Below are 24,834 nucleotides of genomic sequence, written 5' to 3'. Positions count from 1 at the left end.
ATTTTAAACACACATGAAGGTACCCATAACCACTTTCTGATAAAGGATTTTGGAACGAAACTATTCAATTTATTATGGGGCCAATTAACACCTCACCAACAATGAGTTACATTCAAAGATTTATATATACACTAGATGACTCACAGGGGGCTGTTTTGAAGCCACTGCGCTTCCATCTTGGCACTCCCCCACCGGTATAATTTTTATTTTATTTTGGAAGCTATAGAAATGCATTTAATGTAAACATTTGTTTTAGCTCTTTATTCTATTACAGATACATTAATGCATACTTCTAAACTATACAGTATGTTAGCTAAACATACATTTATATATATATATATATATAAATGTAAGTTCTACTGTTACTGTCCCCACTACAACAAAAATATTGAAATGCTGTGGAATTCCATTAATTCCTATGGAGGACTGCTCCTTCCGTGCATTGCCAATATGGCCGACCGGTGGCTTCAAAGCCTCAAACAGGCCAATACATAGCGTCAATACATAGCAATCCAGGGTTTATATACATCAGTGGTTGCATTGCATCACTTTTGCTTGTTTTCTTTCTTGAGTCAGGCAGCTCCAAATGCAGGTGTTTCAGCCTAGCTCGGTGCTTTCTGTGGTGGTGGGGCAGCCACCGGAAAATACGAAACATAGGGTTTGGTAATGTTCTCTAGTTGCGCCGTGATTGGCTCAGTGTACTGTCTCTCATGGGGACACTGTCACCGCAAAATGACGTCAAATCACGCTATATCATAGCTTTGATTGGACTGATCATGTCACCGGCATCATACTTTCAAAATATTAGCTAGCAAGCTAGATGAGGAGTCATCGTCATGCATCAAGTCGGCAATCTACTGGCAAATCCTTTGCAATCCTTGTCATATGAAGAGAAATTATAGATAAAATGTATCGGTGCTCATCGGCCATTGGACATAAACATTACACAACAAGTTGGAAATCTCAAATTCAACAATGAGTGCTAAGGCGCCACTGTAGCCCCGGGTTCGATCGCAGGCTGTCTCACAGCCGGCTGTGACCGGGAGACCCATGAGGCGGTGCACAATTGTCCCAGGATCGTCCGGGTTAGGGGAGGGTTTGGCCGGCCGGGATGTCCTTGTCTCATCGCGCTCTAGCGTCTCCTTGTGGTGGGCTGGGCAATTGCAAGCTGACCTCACGGCCGTCAGTTCGACAGTGTTTCCTCCAACACATTTGTGCGGCTGGCTTCCGGGTTAAGCGAGCAGTGTGTCAAGAAGCAGTGTGGCTCTCGATCTTCGCCGAGTCTGTAGGGGTGTGACAAGATCGTAACTACCAATTGGATATCACGAAAAGGTGGTTAACGCCATGGGCCAGAAAAGATTGAATACATTGGCCATGCTGTCAATCCAGCATGACTTCTGCCATGTTCAAAACAACTGGAAACTCGGAACTGGGAAATCTCAGACTTCATTGAGTTCAAGACAACTGGGAACTCAGATAAAACTAGCTCCAACTGGGAAAATCATTTTGAATGGTCAATCAACTCGGAATTCCAAGTCGCCACCTTCCTGTTCAAGTGAGCACAGCACAACAAGGTGAGTCCAAAAATGTTTTGTATAAATGATGGAAAATGCCAGGGAGATATGCATACTGTAGCTAAGAAAGTAATACTAAGTGTATGTTGTGTAGTAAGCGTTTAGTAGCCCATCTGCCTCACCCTAATAATTTGGTCACTTTCCCCTTCATAATTTAGCCTACTGTTCTGACTTGGTGGTGCACATGTATCCTATAGCCTGTTTTATAGAAATGTAATCATTGAATATTGTAAGAGCTTTCATTATCTGCTTATATCCCCTTTATTTATCCTATGGCTCTGACTTGGTGTGCAGGGAGAATACTGTAAGAATGGCCCATGTTCTGAATTCTGTTGCTGTACATTTCAAAAGTGCTGAACAAATAGTTATATTGACTACGTCCGTCCTAGTTCGCTCATTAATGTCTTAATCCAAATTACGCGCCTCTTATGCACTCGTCATCCCCTTATGTCATAGTTGTACATCTCAATATACAGTAGAAACCACATTTGTTAAAGCAAGTCAGCCATATCAGCTATGTTTTTTTAATGGCAGTAAATTAGGCTAAATTAACTGTTTCGCTCCCAGAGAAGACTCTGTTGATAGCCAGGTGTAGCAGTGGTAAGGATTCACACTACATGGTGCTGAAAATAAAGCTCTGCTGTTGGGAGAGCTTTATGTAGGCCCTAACAGGTTGTGGGCACAGTTTGTCACCGTTATAGTGCAATTAATGTATTGTTTAGTGTTGTGTCGTGGCTTTGCTGGCATTAATCTAAGATTATAATTTTTTTGTTAGCCCCACCAAGATTTACATGCTAAAATCGCCACTGGTCATGAAGTACATTTCTACACAGAGAAGACTTTGGTCTTACGTCATTGTAATTACATTATTATATTAATATGCACACAAGAATTTGGTTATTGTCTTAAGTGGGATACTTTCTAACAGACAATGAGAAAAGAAAGCAACTCAGACATTTTTAGGGGGTTTAGTTGAAAGCTCCAACTCATTTGTTTTTGAAAGCTCCAACTCAATGAGTCATTTGCCAATTTACTGTAAAAGTCCATTCACATATCCAGTCATCAACAACAAAATATTTTCTTATTTAATTTAATATTTTACACTTATTTGTGTGATAGTTGGGAATTTGAGAGCTACCTCACTTTTTGAAAACATTTCAACTTTACCACAGAGTTTCTAAACCCAGAGACGCAACATCGCGAGACTTCTGGGAACGCTTGTGAAGCAGACCAGGCCAGGGTTTGGGGTTAGAGAAGTCAATGAGAGAAGTGAAACATTAAAATCAAATCAAATTGTATTGGTCACACACATATTTAGCAGATGTTATTGCGGCTATAGTGAAATGCTTGTGTTCCTAGCTCCAACAGTGCAGTAATATCTAACAATTCACAACAATACACACAATCTAAAAGTAAAATTATGGAATTAAGAAATATATAAATATTAGGACAAGCAATGTCGGAGTGGCATTGACTAAAATACAGTAGAATAGAATACAGTATATACATATGAAATGAGTAAAGCAGTACGTAAACACTTATTAAAGGCACTAGTGTTCCAAAGTGACCAGTGATTCCATGTCTATGTATATAGGGCAGCAGCCTCTAAAGTCGCGGGGTTGAGTAACTGGGTGGTCGCCGGCTAGTGATGGCTATTTAACAGTCCGATGGCCTTGAGTTAGAAGCTGTTTCTCAGTCTCTCGGTCCCAGCTTTGATGCACCTGTACTGACCTGCCTTCTGGATGATAGCTTGATAGTTGGCTCGGTTGGTTGATATCCTTGATGATATTGTTGGCCTTCCTGTGTTCTGGAGCGCAGGCAGCGTGCCCTCGTTGATGCGTTGGGCAGACTGCAACACCCTCTGGAGAGCCTTGCGGTTGCGGGCTAGATGCAGAGATGCCATGTCTGTCTGTGCCATCTTACTAAACTTTCTTAGTTGTTAATTTTCTCGAAATCTAAAGGCACAACCTGGATTCGAGCCAATATCTTAAGTAGCGGAACATGTTATTATTACAACCTCGTGAAAGTGACAAACTGACACTTTTTCATTTTCGTCAAAAACAACTTTATATCGAAAGCTGCTTTTGAGGTGACGGCTTGCACATGCGCAGTTCGGCGCGATATGACAGTTGGACGTGTCTGCTCATGAGTTTAGCTAGCCAACGTCGCCATGACATCGACTAAAAGCTATATCGTAGATTTCTATTAGAGAAGCAGTTTGTGCTTATCTTCATACTGTACTGTCTTTGACTTTACTGCGTTTTCATTGGACAGAGCGGGGGACACGATGACAGCTGGGGCAGGTTGGCGGTGCGCAAGGTCTCCAGACAGTACACACAACCACTGGATTTGACAGTCAACAGCACAGTACACTTTTAGGAAACTAGCTAGCTAGCAATTTTAGATGCCGGATCTGTAGCTTGTCAATTCAGAAGTTAGATAGCTACTACGTTGACTTAAAACATACAACTGTTGAATAACGACAGTATTGATACATTTGTAGGTAAACGGCGAGAATGTTGGTCCCTGCGGGATGATGATGAAAAAGAGACTGTGGCGAGTTGTGACAGTGTGCCTACTTGTGTTTTTACCGTGTTGGTAAGTAAAGCGTTACAGTACTTTCTTTCACTTTCATATCAAGAAAGATGTTTTGTATCACTTAGTAACGTTATTCAAAAGTCGTTCGAAGAGATGCTAAAATAATAAACTACAACAAGCATAACGTTAACTAGCTTGCTGCTAGCTAGTTTTTTAGTGGTAGCTAGCAACTCGCTGTCTAGCCAAGTGGTAAGTTAACGTAGCTCTATACTATACAGTAGCTAGCTACTGTAGCTAGTTCAGTCGACTCGTCTGAGATGTCAAATGCAGTTTGCCAGTTACTATACCTAACTATCTCAATTCAACTGTTCATTTTTCCGTGTTATTGTTTTGTTTTCGTTGTCGTTAGCTAGTTAGCTATCAAATTCAAGGTATGTCAACAATCCATCAAATGCCGCCCTCATCCTGCCTCACCATCCATCACCATTGCAACAAACATGGAACTATTAGTTGAATAAACAACACTCCTATATAATACTGAATAGGACAGCTTAAAAATAGATCAAGTCAAAAAACTGGCACTGCATTGTATGCCATTGCTTTGCTGGGTTGTTACACAGCCAGTATTGAGCCTGAGGGCGTGTGTTCTGTGAAAGACAGTCATGGATTTGACTCTTCAACTCTTGAGGGGATTACAGCCCACGTAACGTTAGTCAGTCAGCTAGCAGGCTCGCTGAGATTAGGTCTTGACCCCTGGCTGTAAATCCTTTGACACAACAGATGACATGGTCCATCCAGAGGTGCTTATGGAGAAGAATGCACCTAGTTTACTTTAACTACACATCAATGCTACATTCATACTCAGTCAAATATTTAAATAGCCTGAAGACCTTTCGAGGAAAGGTCAAAGAACCTAGCCTGGTTTCTCACACTAAATTATTCCGCTGCTCTGTCGTTCGCTACGTACGTTACATGGTCAACAAGTCGGTTCCGACAGACATTCTAGCTTATAAATCGATTTGTGGAGAACATAGATTGAAATGGCTTGCATTGAGTGATATACTCCTGTGTCTGTGAGAATCAGGGCTGTCTCTTTTGCCTGTGTGAAGCAGGATGTGAAATGTGACACCACTTGAAGCTGATATGTCCCTCCTGCCATTTCATTCGGTCTTCTGACTGTCCATCAACTCCTGGCTGAACCTTACGTCACAGCCACTAACTAACGCATATGCCTGGAATTCCTACATTGTAGCTCAGCAGGAGAGAGTGGTTTCATCTCTGTAGTACATTTAGACAGGGCTCGACATTAACGCTTGCTTGCTTGCCTGGGGCAAGTAAAAAATCGTGCAAAAATCACAATATGAAATAGTTAGGCTACACCGATCAGAATTGGATTAGTGTCCTCCCAATTTCTGCAGAAAGCATCAGAGTATAATTATTGTCGGCCTGCATTGACAAGCACAAGCGGTCTTTCAATCATGCAGTTGCGAGATGCGTTTTTGAGATCAATGCATAATTTTTGGTCAGCAAGGAAAATCCTGGAAAAGTCATGGTGTATGCATCACCTGTGTGTGGCAGTGGGCCTTGCCAGAGGGGAGAGAGGTAGATAAAATAATGATATACATTATACTAACTAGATAACCTGCCAAACTACACTATGTTTTGAATTGGCTATCTTGTTGTTGTTAGTTAACTATTTAGCTATTAGCTTGTATTAATGTCATTATTGTGTCCAATGTCCTAAAAACTTTCCACCGGCACTCGTGTATAACCACAGTTGATACGGGTGCTCAGTTGAAACCAATGCTGCATACTCTGGTTATAAAACCTTCTCTCAAGTGCTCAAAATTGGCTAGGATTCTCCGCTATTCAATACTGGCCATGTAATTCTGACAAAGTTTTTTTTTAAAAATCTTAGAATAGCCTGATTGACAAGTAATGTTGCAGGGTGGCCAACCATCCTCCATGAGTTTCCAGGAGAGCTACTGGGTGTGCAGGCTTTTGCTCCATTCATGCCTGAACACACCACATTGTAAAATATCAGTGGCTCAACAGGACCTTGATAAGCTGACTCTGGTGCGTTTGAGCAGGGTTGGATCAAAAGCCTGCACACCCAGTAGCTCTCCAGATGGAGGGTTGACGGACCACGTGTTTTATACAGTAGCCTGTCAGTGCAGTATTTTACTTTATGGAGGGTTAAGTGCCTTTCTCAAGGCCTCAACGGCAGAATATACTGTGTGATACATGGGATCAGAGACCAGCAGTCTTCCGTCGTCAATACCAGTGACGATAATGAGTGTTATTTTGTGAAGTGGTTCCTTGCATCATACAACACAATTTTCAGTCACCTTTTTGGCCTGTGGTGTTAGACCTTTAAAAAATAAAATTTTAAAAGTATATTTATTTCACCTTTATTTAACCAGGTAGGCTAGTTGAGAACAAGTTCTCATTTACAACTGCGACCTGGCCAAAATAAAGCAAAGCAGTGTGACACAGACAACAACACAGAGTTACACATGGAGTAAACAATAAACAAGCCAATAACACAAACAAGTCTATGACACAGTAGAAAAAAAGTGTGTGCAAAATGCATGAGGAGGTAGGCAATAAATAGGCCATAGGAGAGAATAATTACAATTTAGCAGATTAACACTGGAGTGATAAATGAGCAGATGATGATGTGCAAGTAGAGATACTGGTGTGCAAAAGAGCAGAAAAGTAAATAAAATAAAAACCGTATGGGGATGAGGTAGGTAGATTGGGTGGGCTATTTACAGGTGGACTATGTACAGCTGCAGCGATCGGTTAGCTGCTCAGATAGCTGATGTTTAAAGTTGGTGAGGGAAATAAAAGTCTCCAACTTTTTGCAATTCGTTCCAGTCACTGGCAGCAGAGAACTGTAAGGAAAGGCGGCCAAATGTTGGCTTTGGGGATGATCAGTGAGATATACCTGCTGTAACGTGTGCTACGGGTGGGTGTTGTTATCGTGACCAGTGAACTGAGATAAGGCGGAGCTTTACCTAGCATAGACTTATAGATGACCTGGAGCCAGTGGGTCTGGCGACGAATATGTAGCGAGGGCCAGCCGACTAGAACATACAGGTCGCAGTGGTGGGTGGTATAAGGTGATTTGGTAACAAAATGGATGGCACTGTGATAGACTGCATCCAGTTTGCTGAGTAGAGTATTGGAAGCTATTTTGTAGATGACATCGCCGAAGTCGAGGATCGGTAGGATAGTCAGTTTTACTAGGGTAAGTTTTGCGGCGTGAGTGAAGGAGGCTTTGTTGCGAAATAGAAAGCCGATTCTAGATTTGATTTTGGATTGGAGATGTTTAATATGAGTCTGGAAGGAGAGTTTACCGTCTAACCAGACACCTAGGTATTTATAGTTGTCCACATATTCTAGGTCGGAACCGTCCAGGGTGGTGATGCTAGTCGGGCGGGCGGGTGCGGGCAGCGAACGGTTGAAAAGCATGCATTTGGTTTTACTAGCGTTTAAGAGCAGTTGGAGGCCACGGAAAGAGTGTTGTATGGCGTTGAAGCTCATTTGGAGGTTAGTTAGCACAGTGTCCAAGGAAGGGCCAGAGTTTGGGGATAAGTGACTTGAGCACGCGGACAAGTAAAAAATCTGTCCTACTTGTCTAAAGGATAAGTGGCCACAAAAGATAATTTCAAGCCCTGTTCAGAGATCAATTTATAGCCAATAATCTAAAATAATTAATTAATTGATTTTAAACAAAAAAAAGTACTTTCTGTTTGTCATAGACATGAAAGGCAAGTTCCTAACGCGTTCAGGTAGCCAAGCTAGAGCTGTGTGAGACGTTCACAGTGATGGCCGCAGACGTTTTGATCAAGAGGGACCTGTTAAAAGTACGCACATTTTCTGTAACACTGAACATAAAAATATGTATTTTACAGTTGTGAGGAAGGTGAAATATTATAGTTAGCCATTTTATAATTTGATTAACCTTTATTTAGAAAGCATAAGTCATTTCAAGCCTCATTCATACAGTTTTGTTGAATAAGAAATACAAAATATTTCATATTTTTATCATATTTGTACTGTTTACTTGAGCTTGTGACTACACCTCAGCAATTTATATATTTTTTTACCGTAAAGGTGAAATTTGAACATTCTTGGAGTATGCAGCATTACTAGTTATTGTTTATGAGCCTCTGGTTAAACAAATGATGGAATGTGTAGCAAAATCAAATTCAATTTTATTTGTGACATGCTTCGTATTCCAGTCTGTGCTAGCAAAAGAGTCCTGTAGTTTAGCATCCGCTTTCTCGGACCACTTCTGAATTGAGCGTGTCGCTGGTACTTCCTGTTTGAGTTTTTGCTTGTAAGCAGGAATCAGGAGGATAAAATTCTGGTCAGATTTGCCAAATGAAGGGTGAGCTTTCTATGCGTCTCTGTGTGTGGAGTTATTATACATTTTTTTCTAGTTGCACAGGTGACTTGCTGGTAGATATGAGTTAAAAAGGATTTCAGTTTTTCTGCATAAAAATTACCGACCACTGCCTCTGGATGAACATTTTCTTGTTGGCTTATGGCCCTATATTTCTCATTGAGTGCGGTCTTAGTACCAGCATCGGTTTGTGTTGGTAAATGGATAGCTACACAAAATATGCTGGTAAATACACTGAACCAAAATATATAAATGCAACATGCAACAATTTCAAAGATTTTACTGAGTTACAGTTCATATAAGGAAATCCGTCAATTGAAATGAATTCATTAGGCCCTAATCTATGGATTTCACATAACTGGGAATACAGATATGCATCTGTTGGTCACAGATACCTTTAAAAATAGTAAGGGGCATGGATCAGAACCAGTCAGTATTTGGTGTCACCACCATTTGCCTCACAGCTCTACACATCTCCTTTGCATATAGTTATTCAGGCCGTTGATTGTGGCCTGTGGATTGTGTCCCAATCGTCTTCAATGGCTGTGCAAAGTTGCTGGATATTGGCGGGAACTGGAACATGCAGTTGTACATGTTGATCTAGAGCATCCCAAACATGCTCAATGGGTGACGTGTGGTGAGTATGCAGGCCATGGAAGAACTGCAACATTTTCATCTTCCAGGAATTGTGTACAGATCCTTGCGACATGGGGCTGTGCATTATCATGCTGAAACGTGAGGTGTTGGCGGCGAATGAATGGCCCGACAGGATCTCGTCACAGTATCTCTGTGCATTCAAGTTACCACCGGTACAGTTGAAACCAGGATTCATCTGTGAAGAGCACACTTCTCCAGCGTGCAAGAGGCCATCGAAGTTGAGCATTTGCCCACTGAAGTCTGTTACGACGCCGAACTGCAGTCAGGTCAAGACCTTGGTGAGGACGACGAGCACGCAGATGAGCTTCCCAGAGACGGTTTCTGACAGTTTGTGCCAAAATGATTTGGTTGTGCAAGCCCACAGTTTTAATCAGCTGTCCGGGGTGGCTGGGCTCAGACGATGCAGCAGGTGAAAAAGCCAGATGTGGAGGTCCTATGCTGGCATGGTTACACGTGGTCTGCGGTTGTGAGGCCGGTTGGACGTACTGCCAAACTCTCTAAAACGATGTTGGCGGCTTATGGTAGAGAAATTAACATTCAAATATCTGGCAACAGCTCTGGTTGATATTCCTGCAGTCAGCATGCCAATTGCACACTCCCTCAACTTGAGACATCTGTGGCATTGTGTTGTGTGACAAAACTGCACATTTTAGAGTGGTATTTTATTGTCCCCCAGCACAAGGTGCACCTGTGTAATGATCATGCCGTTTATTTAATCAACTTCTTGATAATCCATCCACCTGACAGCTGAGGCATATCTTGGCAAAGGAGAAATGCTCACTACCAGGACTGTAAACAAATTTGTACACAGCATTTGAGAGAAATAAGCTTTTTATGCGTATGGAAAATTTCTAGGATCTTCTATTTCAGCTCATGAAATATGGGACCAACACTTTACGTGTTGCGTTTATATTTTTGTTCAGTGTAGTATGGTCTACAGCTTATCATGAGCTATTCTCAATCTGGCGAGCAGAACCTCGAGACTTCCTTAATATTAGGGATCGCCTACGATCTGTTGTTAACAAAGAGAGACACACCCCCGCCCTTGAGTTGTCAAGACACTGTTGTTCTGTCATGCGGATGCATAGAAAAACCAGCTAGATTTATATTAACCATGTCCTCGTTCAGACACGACTCCGTGAAGCATAGGTGATGTGACAGATAATAGTTTAGCTTATTTGAACTTGACTCATCATTGAAATTCCTCAGACGTGTAGGGATGTAGTCTTGGCTAATGGTTTTGATGACATTTTACTATATTTGGCAAGTAGGCCTACTTTTGCTTTACTGTCTAGTTTCTTTCTACTGCCTAAATCAAAATCTATTTGTCACATGCGCCGAATACAACAGGTGTAAACCTTACCGTGAAATGCTTACTTACAAGCCCTTAACCAACAATGCAGTTTAAGATAATACAATATTTACTAAATAAATGAATGTACATTTTTTTTTATAAAAGAGCAACAAAATAACAATAACAAGGCTATATACTGGGGGTGCCGGAACCGAGTCAATGTGTGGGGGAACAGGTTAGTCGAGGTAATTGAGGTAATATGTACATGTAGGTAGTGGTAAAGTGACTATGCATAGATAATAAACAGCGAGTAGCAGCAGCGTAGAAAAAAGTGTGTGGTGGGGGGGGGGTTCTGTAGCCTTCTGTAGCGCCTTGCGGTCGCAGTCCGAGCAGTTGCCATACCAGGCGGTGACTCAGCCAGTCAGGATGCTCTCGATGGTGCAGCTGTATAACTTTTTAAGGATCTGAGGACCCATGCCAAATCTTTTCAGTCTCCTGAGGGGGAATAGGCTTTGTCGTGCCCTCTTCACGACTGTCTTGGTGTGTTTGGACCATGATAGTTTGTTGGTGATGTGGACACCAAGGAACTTGAAGCTCTCAACCTGCTCCACTACAGCTCCATCGATGAGAATGGGGGCATGCTCGGCCCTCTTTCTCCTGTAGTCCACGATCATATCCTCTATCTTGATCACGTTGAGGAAGAGGTTATTGTCATGGCACCACACTGCCAGGTCTCTGATCTCCTTATAGGCTGTCTCATCTTTGTCGGTGATCAGGCCTACCACCGTTGTGTGGTCGGCAAACTTAATGATGGTGTTGGAGTCGTGCTTGGCAATGCGGTCATGGGTGAACAGGGAGTACAGGAGAGGACAAAGCATGCACCCCTTAGGGGCCCCTGTGTTCAGGATTAGCGTGGCGGATGTGTTGTTACCTACCCTTACCACCTGGGGGCGGCCCATCAGTAAGTCTAGGATCCAGTTGCAGAGGGAGGTGTTTATTCCCAGCGTAGCTTATTGATGAGCTTTGAGGGCATTATGGTGTTGTACGCTGAGTTGTAGTCAATGAACAGCATTCTCACGTAGGTGTTCCTTTTGTCCAGATGGGAAAGGGCAGTGTGGAGTGCAATAGAGATTGCATCATCTGTGGATCTGTTGGGGTGGTATGCAAATTGGAGTGCGTCTAGGGTTTCTAGGATGATGGTGTTGATGTTAGCCATGACCAGCTTTTCAAAGCACTTCATGGCTACAGACGTGAGTCCTATGGGTCGGTAGTCATTTAGGCAGGTTACCTTAGTGTTCTTGGACACAGAGACTATGGTGGTCTGCATGAAACATGTTGGTATTACAGACTCGGCCAGGGACAGGTTGAAAATGTCAGTGAAGACACTTGCCAGTTGGTCAGCAGATGCTCGGGAGTACATGTCCTTCCACAATTCATTCTGTTGTTAAAATGGCCACACACTCTGATACTTATTCATTGTCTAGTGCCTTAAAATCAGCATGGCTTCTCAGGGGTGACATTAAGACTGTTGGCTATGAATTAAAAGGTAAACAAACACTGTACAGCTTACAGTATTTGTGTCTTACCAGACTCCAGTGGCCAAGCAGAGTAGATAACTTACCCTATAAACCTCACTACTAGACAATAGACTTGCTGTTGACAAGGCCAAGTTTGTGTTGAAGTATTTTGACACTGGAGCTCAAGACAAGGACCTTTGTCCCTAGTAGGAATTAGACATTGTTGTTAGTGGAACTATTTAAAGCCTTGTTATGACTGACCGCAGATCTCTGTTGTCCCATGCCAGGATGAACAGGACAGCTGTGACATTGACTTGTCCATTTCCCTGTCACACCGTCAGACTGTCAACAGACGGCATGCAGTTTTCATTTTCTCTGTGCAGCCACATGGCTTTAGGTTTTGACTTTGACCTCCAGCCTGGCCAGCCCCCCACAGTGATAAGATCAAATGTGTCTCTCTCGTAGTGTCAGCCACCTGGTCGTTCCCATATCACCTCTCTCAGCTCTGACTGCTGGGAAGCAGCCCCCTCTGATTGCTCATGACTCATTCATGGATTCTTTGAAATCAAGTTGTTTTCCTTCTGATTACGGCTTGTCCTTGTTGGTATAGTAAACATAGTGACGCTAGGTTACAGGATATTGCCACATCTTAACAGGATTCGGGGGTCAATTTAATCTAAATGAAGTCGATTCGGGAAGTAAGCTGAAATTCCAATTCCACTTTTCCCATTACTCTCGTCTCTCCTAACTCTACTCCCCTTGCCCAAAACAATAACACTGATGTCTTCTCCTGTGTTTTCCCCAGGCACCCAACTAAATATGTTGGCTGCGCAGAGCATCCCCCAGAGGCTCAGAGCATGCCTGCAGCTGCTCAGGACAGCAGTGGAGAGGAAGACCCAGGCGACAAGTCCCATCACAGGGTACATAACCTGCACCACCTGTTGGACCATAAGATGTTTTAATTTTCTTTCTACATAACTAATATAAGCAACTTTTCTGTTGACACACGTTTCTTTTAATGTTGGATCAAACAGCAACGAAAGTTTCCTTCCTGTCCCGTCTGTTAGGGTGTTGTTCAGGTAGAGGAGGGCTGGGGGTCCCAGTATGCCCAGTACCTATCTGAAGAGGATGTGCTGCCAGAGGGAGAGGAGGTGGAGACACAGCAGCAGGGCCTAGCAGGGGAGGAGGCGGAGACTCCAGGCACAGAGGTGGAGGACAAGGAGCATGTCAAGGTATTCGTTTGGTTTATTTAGATCCCCCATTTAGCTGTTACAACCTACTGCTCCACACGGTACTGCAATGATGAATCCTAACGACTAGGCCTGAAAAACTACTCCACCCTGGCTTGCTTACTAGATGTGAAGCAGACGTCTCTCTCTCTCTCTTTAGTGACCTATTGATCAGACATTTTGATTGTTCCTGAAATCTTTTTAGCGTTAAAGGTTATACAGCACGTATGGCTCAGGCTGGTGGGTGGTTGTCGTGGGCCATCAATACTAAGTTCGGTGTTTTAGTGCCGTGATGATGTTTCCCAGACGTTGGACCTGGAGGATTCTGTAGCAGAGAAGGAGCAAGAGGCAGCACGGCCAGAGGTCTGGCCAGAGGCTGAGCAGCCACCTCCAGAGGCCGTTGTCACCCAAGAGCAGAATCCAACCCCCGCCTCTGACCTCTCCCCTCCACCATCTGCCCCTGCCCTCAACCTCAACCTCAACCCCATCCCCGAAGACCCCTCCAGCACCCCTAGCTCATCCTCTAGTGTACCAGAGGAAATTGTGTCTGATGTCCCTTTGTCAGAATCCAGTGATGCTGATCTGGCCATAGCCGACTGTGAAGCTGGAGAAACCAACCCCTTTGACGGCACCCTCACCAGGTCAGTGTAACGGAGGTGCTCCTGTGGTTAGTAGCCTTACTAGAGGACTGAACCCAGAGAGCTAATGGCTAGGCTTAAATCAGCAGGTTAAGTGGTGCTCAGGTTCGAACTCATTTTTTGAATGTAGGCTCTCTTTCTATTGTCCCCCTTTGTAGTCTTCCTGTTGTCCTGGAGAACACATCCAATGCCCTGGGAAAGGGCACCAAAACTGACATAGACCCCCCTCCGGCCCAGGCAGGTCAGGCCTCAGTGGGGCTGGCTCAGGTGGCCAACGCCTCCCACATGCTCAAAGAACCGGTAGAGAAACACCAACATTTTGTTGCACGGCAATAACGTTTTCTGATGCTGATAGTTCCAAAAGTAACAACCTCCGAGTTGAATCATCCCGAACTCAAATTAAAGTATTTGACACACAGACAGTATGTATTTGACCCAGGTCTGATGCTTGTCTGTTGACTGCTATTCTTAGGGTTTGATCTCACACATCGCCACAGAGACAGATCCCAGCGTGGCAACCAAGGATCCGGAGGACAACCCCACCTTTGACGAGTGGAAGAAGAAAATGATGGAGGTGGAGACAGAGAAGAGTAAGATAGATGGTGTTCCTGGCCCGTCTCAGTCACTCAAATCAATTACTGGTTTTGATTTAAAAGTCTATCTCTCTTCATAGCTCAGGCCACTCATACCTCCACCAACGGCGGCTCCCACGCTGTAAAGAAGGTGCAGAAGAACTTCAACAACTATGCATCGGTGGAGTGTGGGGCAAAGATCCTGGGTTCTAACCCAGAGGCTAAGGTATCTATTTCAAACTGTCACCCTCCAAACCTATCTAATATATAGATTTTTATGTCTAGCTTTGCAGATTTTGATGGAAGGATCTTTGTTTCTCAGAGCACTTCAGCCATATTAATGGAGAGCATGGATCATTACATGTTAAATCCCTGCAGCAACAAGATCTGGTGAGTGTCTAGATCCCTGTGTGTTGCTGCTCTTAAGAGTTCATGTGTTTCTGTCTCTCAAAAATGTTTTCTGTCCTTATCCTTATACTTCCTGTAAAACCTCCCTGTTGCTTTTTCCCTGTATAACCACAGGTAGAACAACATCCACTACTCCACTCACCACCTACTGTATCCTCATCCCTCAACATCCTCTCTCTCTCTTTATTTCTCTCTTTTCGTTCTCTCATTCTTTCTCTCTCTCTTTTTTTCATCTTTTCTCTCTTTTTTTTTTCTTCTTTCTTTCTTTCTTTTTTTCTTTCTTTCTTTCTTTCTTTCTTTCTTCTTCAGGTTCATCATCGAGCTGTGTGATCCCATCCAGGTGAAGCAGTTGGACATCGCTAACTTTGAGCTCTTCTCTTCCACACCCAAAGACTTCCTGGTCTCCATCAGTGACAGGTTTGACCTGCATCATGTTCATTAAAGCTGGTGTCCTTAAATTGGTGAAACTGCCACGTCCGTTTGGGATATTACAACAACAAAGAAGTTACTGCTATATAACCAACACTTCCCCCCCCTCGGACATCATTGCACAAGCGATAGAACAGCAGAATATGTTCCTCCATTTTTTTTACCACGCTACCGGAGGCTCCTCTCCTCCGTTTCAACAACAAAACAATTACATTTTAAACCGTTTAGAAACGAAAATGAGTGCTGTTTTTTTTTTATTATCAGATATTCTCCCTGTATTTGTCAGTTTTCTTATTTTTGGTGCCTAATGAACACGACCCCAATAGGAATGTCTCGTTTTGATATCTTTTAATCTGTCATTTTGATACTGAACATCCTAAATGCTACAAACAGAAACAGTCACTACTACTGCACTAAGGATAGATCAGTAGGTTGAATGATGTTGGATGATGCTCCGTCAGGTACCCAACCAACAAGTGGGTGAAGCGGGGAACTTTTCATGCTCGGGACGAGCGCACTGTTCAGAGTTTCCCTCTGGATGAGCATCTGTATACCAAATATGTCAAGGTGTGTATGGCGTCCTCCTGTTCCTTCTCTACTCCCACTCTACTCTTTCAGGTTTTTGGTGGGGAAAGAGGTACTCTGAATGGGACTTCTTATTTAAATTAAAAGAAAAGATAATCAATACTAGAGTATCCCCCACTTTACTCAAATCCTGCAGGCCTGTGTATGTATGCTGGTCCTTTCATTCTAGAGTAATAGTTTACAATTATACAGCGGCTTTCCAGCCGGTGTCTATTCCACAAGTTACCACCGGCCAAATCTATGACGTTAAAATGCCTTCTTAATCTGTTCCATCTGACTGCGCAATCCACTGTCTCATCGGCCCAGCCAGGCAATTTATAAACTTGATCTCCACTATAAAAAGCATCTAGACATTATCTTACATTATCTCACAGTCTCAGGACTAGAGCAGGAACCAGCGTTCATACACTCGGTCCTGTTTTAAATGCATGTGTGCATGTTTCTTCTTGTAATTATTTGTTTCTCTTCTCTTGTTTCTCCTGCTTCAGATGTTCACCAAGTACATAAAGGTTAGCCCATTTCTCTCTTAGAGGTGGTCGGTCTGTGGAGGAGCATGTAGATAGGAGTGGAGGGAATGGAAGGGCTTTGGTGTTTAGTCACAATGCTAACAGTAGGAGATGCTTGCTAACTGATCAGCCCTAGCTTACTGCAGGCCAGGTAGCACAGAATCTATACAATCTGGACCAAGCCAATCAAAATATATTTGTAATTATTATCATTCATCTAGTCATGTCACTCATGAGAATTCCATATCATTTTTACTGTAGAGAAACCCATTCTTTAGGGCAAGGATGCTTGATCACAGCTTCAAAGTGTGCTAGCTTGTCGCTGGTCACCCAGAAAAGCATCAACGTTAACAACGTACTTCTATTTGTCCCACGATTTCTATTTGTCCCACGATTTCAATGAGAATTTGGCAACCGGCCAAATCCCACCATGCGCTGATGCCTGTTTCCTGGATATAAATGATGTCTGTGTTTCATCGCAGGTGGAGCTGGTCTCTCACCATGGATCTGAACACTTCTGCCCTCTCAGTCTCGTAAGGTAGGCAATGAATAGAAAAACACTGAATTAATGGAACATTTTAGAAGGTAATTGGGAAAATTGCAGATAATATAAAGAAAACATATAGCGAGCTGTAAAAAGCATAAATTTACCGAATCCACAGGTATTGTACAGTAATGTTTGCCAATGGATTACCAGCAAACTGAAGATAGTGTGTGTGGGGGGGTTATGTAATAGAGTAGGAGTGGTAAAAATGTGTCCCTAGTCGCCCCTCCTAAACCAGTTGGTAAGGCTGAGCCGAGGGGACTGTTGCATCTGGGACTGCTAGTCAACAATACCTGCATAGGATCGGTACATCCGAACATCACACCTTCGGGACAGGTACAGGATGGCAACAACAACTGCCCGAGTTACACCAGGAACGCACAATCCCTCCATCAGTGCTCAGACTGTCCACAATATGCTGGACTGAGGGCTTGTAGGCCTGTTGTAAGGCAGGTCCTCAACGTTGCCAACATTGCCTATGGGCACAAACCCACCGTCGCTGGACCAGACAGGACTGGCAAAAAATGCTCTTCACTGACGAGTCACCAGGGGTGATGGTCGGATTCGCGTTTATCGTCGAAGGAATGAACGTTACACCGAGGCCTGTACTCTGGTGCGGGATCGATTTGGAGGTGGACATGACCCTCCAGCATGACAATGCCACCAGCCATACTGCTCATTCTGTGAGTGATTTCCTGGAAGACAGGAATGTCAGTGTTCTGCCAAGGCCAGCGAAGAGCCTGGATCTCAATCCCATTGAGCACGTCTGGGACCTGTTGGATCGGAGGGTGAGGGCTAGGGCCATTCTCCCCAGAAATGTCCGGGGAACTTGCTACACAAGGTAGCAAGGTAGCTTGTTACACAAGGTCTACCACTGTGAGGACAATCAGCTGCCCGTCCTGTCTCCCTGTAGCGCTGTCTTAGGCGTCTCACAGTACGGACATTGCAATTTATTGCCCTGGCCACATCTGCAGTCCTCATGACTCCTTGCAGCATGCCTAATGCACGTTCACGCAGATGAGCAGGGACCCTGGGAAACTTTCTTTTGGTGTTTTTCAGAGTCAGGAGAAAAGCCTCTTTAGTGTTCTAAGTTTTCATAACTGTGACCTTAATTGCCTACCGTCTGTAAGCTGTTAGTGTCTTAACGACCGTTCCACAGGTGTATGTTCATTAATTGGTGGAAGCGCCTTGGTGGAAGAGTGGGGTAACATCTCACAGCAAGAACTGGCAAATCTGATCCAGTCCATGAGGAGATGCACTGCAGTACTTAATGCAGCTGGTGGCCACACCAGATACTGACTGTTAGTTTTTATTTTGACCCCCCCCTTTGTTCAGGGACACATTATTCCATTTCTGTTAGTCAGTTTATATCTTCTTTTTTTTTAAGGAAACTGGAAAATAACGTACCAAAACCAATCACTAGGGACCATAGGGGGTCATTATTGTAAGGGACCAAAGACTCAACCACGCATACAGCCTTGATAATGACTACATTTTATTCAGAACGACTTACAGTTAGTGCATTCATCTTAAAGTAGCTAGGTGAGACAACCACATATCACAGTCATAGTAACTACTGTGGGATTTGTAGTATTTTCAAGTCCCAGTTGGATAGTAGATATCCTAGTTGAAACCTTTTCCTTTAGGATTCTTATAATAACCTTAACTATTATTCGACCTACTTGGTGTGTTATTACTGGGCTACTGGCGTATCTTTGTCTTCCCTCTAGTGGCTCCTAGAAGGTATAACAGCTCTTCACCAATATGGCCACCAGTCAATGTAGGCCATTCTTTGGCAATCCTCAATCTCATTCAAAAACACAACTATGTGAGATGGCTTAGAGCGGTTTCTCTCCGCTCTGTTAAAGGGTGTTTGGAACGAGTATGGTGGAGGAGTACGAGGAGATCGCTGACCCCCTGGACAGACCGGAAGACCAGGATGGCGACCAGGATGACCACCTCGGTGAGAGGAGAGCCTCTTCTACAGTACCTTGAATACCTGTCAAATCACAATCACCAGGACAGTGAATGCTGTATAAGATATGACACATTGACCAATGGTCATTTTATATGTTGTTACATGTACACAACAACATTTTCACTTTCATGAGGAGACCTGATGTAATATAATGTTTACGTCTGAAGTCCTGAAGCTACTCTACTGCAGGTTTTATATGTACATGTTACCTCTCACCTTTGAACTGTTTGGGTGACTGATGTTGGTAAGTGTAGTGTTATCGCTCTGCTGTGTGACCCTCAGATTATCCTGGATATGTTCCTGTAGAGGACGAGGCGTCAAATGACCTCATAGGATCAGCCAAGGGTGAGTTACCAACACGTACAGCCAGCTAAATATTCTGTTACACCAGTCACACAAATATGGTATCAAACTGCATATCAATATTGAAAGAATGTGCTGTGTCATACTTGAGTCGCTATCCTTTTGCGAAGCCAATGTGGAGATGGATTCAGTGACTGGGATAAGTATTCACTAACGGGCTGCCCTGTTGTTCCAGATGTCATTCTGAACATGGTGAACAACATTAAAGTCAACGTGCTGGGAGGAGGACCAGGGGAAGGGAACTTCTCAGGCCAGGCAGTGAACATGACTGCCAGTAAATCATCTGACCCCGACACCACCTCCACCGTCAGCCCTGTGTAAGTACCAGCCAACCATTCACTTCTTAGCCTAGTCTTTTACTTTATCTACATTTACAATGATCTCACACATCTTGTCATTTAAAACGTTTTTTTTTATTTTTTTTGAAGCAATGACATTTACCAGGATAAATTTGAGGTAACTTTATCATTAGTAAGACTCCGTCGAGTTTCTGCCTAGCATGTACTGTGCTTGGATGTGCATAATAATGTTATTTTGCCGCTGTAGTAGCTCATGTCCCCGTCTCTCTGTTCCAGGCCTGACACTGTAGGCGTGGAACAGTCTGAGGTACCAGAACACCCTGTCACTACCACAGAGGATCCCACACCAGAGCCCCCTACTCCAGAACCCCCTGTCACAGAGGAACCCAAACTAGAGAATCTAACTGGGGAGGAGACGGTTGTGACTCCTATAGAGGAGGAGGAGGTCCAGTTCATAGTTACCATGCTGGAGGAGGAGGAAGAGGAGGAGACGGAAGAGGAAGGGAGGGACAGAGAGGTGCACCATTGCCCTGGCCTCCGACAGCAAGACTACTGTGGCCTGTCTTCCTCCTATTCTTGCTCCTGCTCCGCCTCCTTCCAGGAGTACCTCCTCCACCAGTGTTCCGTTCAAAGGACCTGCACCAGCCAGGAGAGGGAGCCAGAGGCACCCCCAGACCCAGGAACCACCACCACCCCGTCACAGCAGCTCACCATCTCCCCCACGGCCACTCAGACCCCACAGCAGCCCCACACTCTTGGGGAACAGCCTCAGGAGAGAGAAGCCAGCTCTGCCCTCGGGGAGAGGGGAGCAAGTCCCACTGAAGCCCCACCACACCTTCCATGGGTTGAGACGGAGGCAGTGGGAGAGAGAGAGCCCAGCACTGAGCTGCCCCACCTGGAGCCCAGCCAGACCTCCACCCTGCCCAGACCCAGTTCCACCGACACCGCCAGCTCTGCCACTAGGCCCACCCCTACCGTGGAGCCTCCACACCAGGCCTCCTCGAGAGACCTGCCCGGGCAGAAGCAGCCCGCCACTGGGGCAGAGAAGAACCGGGAGGTGCAGCAGGAGGAGAACAGGCAGCCTTTTCCCACTGTCACCACCTCCAGCCCCAGTGGCCCACTAGAGCAGAGTTGGAGAGCCCCTGTAGAGAGGCCCTGTCTGGACGTCCAGCCTGCCAAACAAGACATCCCGGTCATCCACCCCCCACATGTGGCCGATCCCCATCCCCTCCCCACTGTCTCCACCCCCACAGAGCAGCAGCAGCCTCCCGCCCCCACAGCTGAACCAGAGAGTGCTGCTGGCAGTGGCAACACTACTCCTGGGGAGTCCCGCTCTGTCCCCGTCGTGGTTATGACAGAACCCCCCTCACGTGGCCAGGCTGTCGCAACGGAAACCAAGGGGGAAGCAGAGCTTGGGGAGGACATCCTCTTCACCTCGTCGCCCTATGGCAACGGGCAGCTGCTGCTTCCCCCACCCTCCCCCTCTCCTTCCTCCTCAGACTTCTACGCAGAGCTCCACAAACCCATGGAACAGGCGAACGGGAACCCGATGCACGGCTCCACCAGCCAGAAGGAGTCTGTGTTCATGAGGCTCAACAACCGCATCAAGGCCCTGGAGATGAACATGTCGCTGAGCGGACGCTACCTGGAGCAGCTCAGTCAGAGGTAAGCATTGTACATCATCCAGTCAGCCTTCGTTAAAATGTCCAATGTCAAACAGTGAAATGCTGTTGAAATGACCAGTGCTTTCAATTCCATTTGAACACAGTCAGTCCGTTGAAGGTTTAGATGGTGATGTTTGTCTTTGAATTGAAGGTACCGAAGGCAGATGGAAGAGATGCAGAGGGCTTTCAACAAAACCATCATCAAACTGCAGAACACATCCAGGATAGCAGAGGAGCAGGTGGGGAGTGGAGGGCCACCTTCAATGTGTTTGTGTAGAGTGTTACATACTACGTAGCCCATCTTAAGATGGAATCTCGCACCGTTTTGGCCTTTTGAATAATGAGAATGTCAAGGCTGTCGTGTGAAAGGCTCTGGTTGGATGTTAATCAATCAAAAATCAAGCTGTGATTGGCAATGTATGGGAATGTGGCTTGTGGGAGTGTTTGTGATTGGCCAGCTCATTAGTTTCCTGGATCCCTATAGGACCAGAGACAGACGGAGTCCATCCAGTCGTTGCAGGGCCAGCTGGAGGACATCACACAGCTGGTTCTCAACCTGTCTGTCGGAGTCAGTCAGCTGCAGAGCCAGGTAGATACTGCATACCTACCTAGCCTATTGAATGCAGCAGGGTTGGGGTCAATTTCATGTCAGTCAATTCGGTAAGTAAACAAGTCCTATTCATTGCTTTTGAACAAGGAAGTTTGGCCTCCTGAATTGACATGGAATTGGTCCCAAACCTGGAATGCAGCAGTGAATGAATTGTATATATCTTTCTTTGTATAAGTCTTTACCAACCCACACCACATGGCTGCACTGTGTGTTAGTTTTGCTCTGCCTATGTTGTAGGTGTCTGAAAGGCAGAGTTACCTCCTGCTGTGCCTGGTGTTGTGTTTGTTCCTGGGGTTGCTGCTGTGTGTCCAGCACAGTCGCATGTCTGCCATTGAGCCTCCCTCCACAGACCCAGAGCCTCCTATACCCAAGAGCTATAGCTACTGCTGCCCAGAGAGGTATCTACACTAGGGGTGGAACACCATTGGTTGTGCTTATGTACTGCTTACGAACGTGTTATGAAGTCCTTACAAAGGTACCCTTGAATGGGAGTTATCCCATCCAAGGGACACCACACACTCGCCTGCACAATATTGTTGAGACGCACATTGTGTCATCCGGATATTGTGTTTAAGTCTTGTCCTAATCGAACGAACACATCTGTTCCTCTCAGGCGTTTCTGGGAATATGAAGACATGAGCTTGAAGAGAGGAATGTCATATCCTCTCCTGCACTCGGGCTCCTTCCAGTTACCCACCACTGAAGGCAAGTTTACCTATGACTATGTTATGTGTAGTGTACTCCCTTGTGATTTCTTTGTTGCTGATGAATATAAATATAACTTCACTTTGGATCTTGATCTTTGTCATTTATATTTATGATAGTTTTTGTTTTGCTGATTGATAATATTGTTTCAACAGTAAAAAAACAAAAAGTTATTTACTTGGTTTCCTCCTTGTGCTCGCAGGTCCAGAGTCACCGCGCTCTGTTGAACCACTGAGTTTTCTACCAGCTAATAAAAAGGTATGGATGGAATAGTGTCCCTATCTCAAGGAACGTCTCTCTCTCATACTCTCAGAGTATAACTGTCTTATGAACATGATCTCTCATCACCAACCTCGACAAGTCAAATCTTCCGCTCCTCAATCTTTCCGCCCTCTGTCCCCAACCCTTCTCCCTCTGCAGAAGAAACGGAGTAAGATGAAGACCGTGGAAACCTTGAAATGCACTGTACTCTGCGCTCCTCTGCTTGCTCACGGAGCACCCGTATGTAACGGCGGCTCCCCTGGTGGCACCACAGACCCTACACCCCGCATGGGGCGTCTCAGCCACCACGCCTTCATGGACCCCCCTTCCGGGGGCAGTTCAGAGAGCTCCTCCCAGTCGGACGAGCCCTCCTTATGCGGCCTTGCCGCCACCTCCTGCACTCGCCTCTGTGACGGCCTGCCCCCGCCCAGGAGCAGGGCAGAGAAGCAGGCGTTCAAGCGGCATCGCTCCAAGCCCGGGTGCGTGGTTGTGGAGGATCTCCTGCAGGCCCCGCAAAGAGATGCAACACCCATAACCCCCACCCTGCAGGACCTCATGGGGGGGAAGGAGCTGTCTGCAGGGATGCTGGGAGTGACGGCGCTCTGAGCTCCTGTCTGACCGAGACTAAACTCTCCTCCTGTCTGTTCCTCCTGTAAACAGACTCTGGAACAGTCGCCCCCTGAAAGGAGGGACGTTGTTATCCCTGTATACACAGGAAGCTTTAGGCTAGGAATCAGACAATCCCTCTTCGTCCACCTCCCAACCAGTATGTTATGTTCTGTCCATGTTCTCTTTTGAACCTTTGTCGGGCTTTGATGTTTCTTTCTTGCTTTGACCAATGGAAGAAAAAAATATATTTTCCATCTGTCCTTCAAAATGTTAATTTTTTTTGTAAATACTCTCAACCCTACAGCTGCGCTATGTAACAATCAAACCTGCAAATAATAGCCAATGTCAATAATGGGCTAAAGGAATATAACAATTAAAAAAAGAGTTTTGAAGATGCGTTTACTGGGGAGTGGCCGGTCTAGACACATCGTTCATAGAAACAGTAGTGTCTTCCTGTACTGTATCCAGATCGATTCTCATTTTCTGAAGTTGAAACCTTTTACAACTGTTATGCTTTTACCAGCCCAGCTGCCGCTTTTACAGTACACAGGGATGCAAGACCGCCTACACGGAACAAGAATATAAACGCAGCATGCAACAAAGATTTCTGAGTTACAATTCATATAAGTAAATCAGTCAATTTCAATCAATTCATTAGGCTACAATGGATTACACATGACTAGGATTACAGATATTCATCTGTTGGTCATCTATTGGTCTATTGGTCTATTCATCTATTGGTCACAGATGCAGTACCAGTCAAAAGTTTGGACACCTACCTTTCAAGGGTTTTTCTATATTTTTATTATTTTCTACATTGTAGAATAATAGTGAAGACATCAAAACTATGAAACAACACATATGGAATCATGTAGTAATCAAAATATATTTTATAATTTAGACTCTTCAAAGTAGCCACCCTTTGCCTTTATGACAGCTTTGCACACTCTTGGCATTTTCTCAACCAGCTTCATGCACCTGGAATGCATTTCCAACAGTCTTGAAGAAGTTCCCACATATGTTGAGCACTTGTTGGATGCTTTTCCTTCACTCTGCGGTCCAACTCATCCCAAACCATCTCAACTGGGTTGAGGTCGGGTGATTGTGGAGACCAGGTCATCTGATGCAGCACTCCATCACTCTCCTTCTTGATCAAATAGCCCTTACACAGACTGAAGGTGTGTTTTGGGTCATTGTCCTGTTGAAAAACATATGATAGTCCCACTAAGCGCAAACCAGATAGGATGGCGTATTAATGCAGAATGCTGTGGTAGCCATGCTGGTTAAGTGTGCCTTGAATTGTAAATAAATCACTGATAGAGTCATCAAAATAATTTGTTACTACATGATTCCATATGTGTTATTTCATAGTTTTGATGTCTTCACTATTATTCTACAATGTAGAAAACAGTAAAATTATGAAATACTCTTGAATGAGTT

The 24,834-nt window shown here is 44.7% G+C and overlaps 1 protein-coding gene across 4 annotated transcripts; it reads left to right on the top strand.

Annotated features, from left to right (window-relative positions):
* Nucleotides 1-3,671: 3,671 nt before the first annotated feature.
* Nucleotides 3,672-23,998, top strand: LOC139559508 (SUN domain-containing ossification factor-like). 4 transcript variants are annotated; one of them, XM_071375576.1, is made up of 23 exons: nucleotides 3,672-3,884; nucleotides 4,078-4,172; nucleotides 12,800-12,914; nucleotides 13,062-13,226; nucleotides 13,509-13,864; nucleotides 14,020-14,161; nucleotides 14,334-14,451; nucleotides 14,535-14,659; nucleotides 14,756-14,823; nucleotides 15,151-15,258; nucleotides 15,732-15,837; nucleotides 16,344-16,364; nucleotides 16,844-16,899; nucleotides 18,774-18,868; nucleotides 19,166-19,228; nucleotides 19,422-19,563; nucleotides 19,822-21,210; nucleotides 21,361-21,448; nucleotides 21,694-21,798; nucleotides 22,057-22,217; nucleotides 22,433-22,524; nucleotides 22,727-22,782; nucleotides 22,945-23,998. In XM_071375576.1, exons 2-23 carry the CDS (start codon nucleotides 4,108-4,110, stop codon nucleotides 23,389-23,391), a joined length of 4,083 nt encoding a protein of 1,360 aa, XP_071231677.1. In that variant the 5' UTR covers nucleotides 3,672-3,884; nucleotides 4,078-4,107; the 3' UTR covers nucleotides 23,392-23,998. The 4 variants fall into 4 exon arrangements, with proteins under 4 accessions (XP_071231677.1, XP_071231676.1, XP_071231679.1 ...); XM_071375575.1 differs by having other exon boundaries at nucleotides 3,672-3,893; XM_071375577.1 differs by having other exon boundaries at nucleotides 3,674-4,172; nucleotides 13,530-13,864.
* The last annotated feature ends 836 nt before the right edge of the window (nucleotides 23,999-24,834 follow it).

Source organism: Salvelinus alpinus, chromosome 30 (assembly GCF_045679555.1).
Source record: "Salvelinus alpinus chromosome 30, SLU_Salpinus.1, whole genome shotgun sequence".
Taxonomy (NCBI): domain Eukaryota; kingdom Metazoa; phylum Chordata; class Actinopteri; order Salmoniformes; family Salmonidae; genus Salvelinus; species Salvelinus alpinus.
The sequence above is the reverse complement of the archived record's forward strand: the minus strand, read 5'-3'. Positions and strand labels throughout refer to the sequence as shown.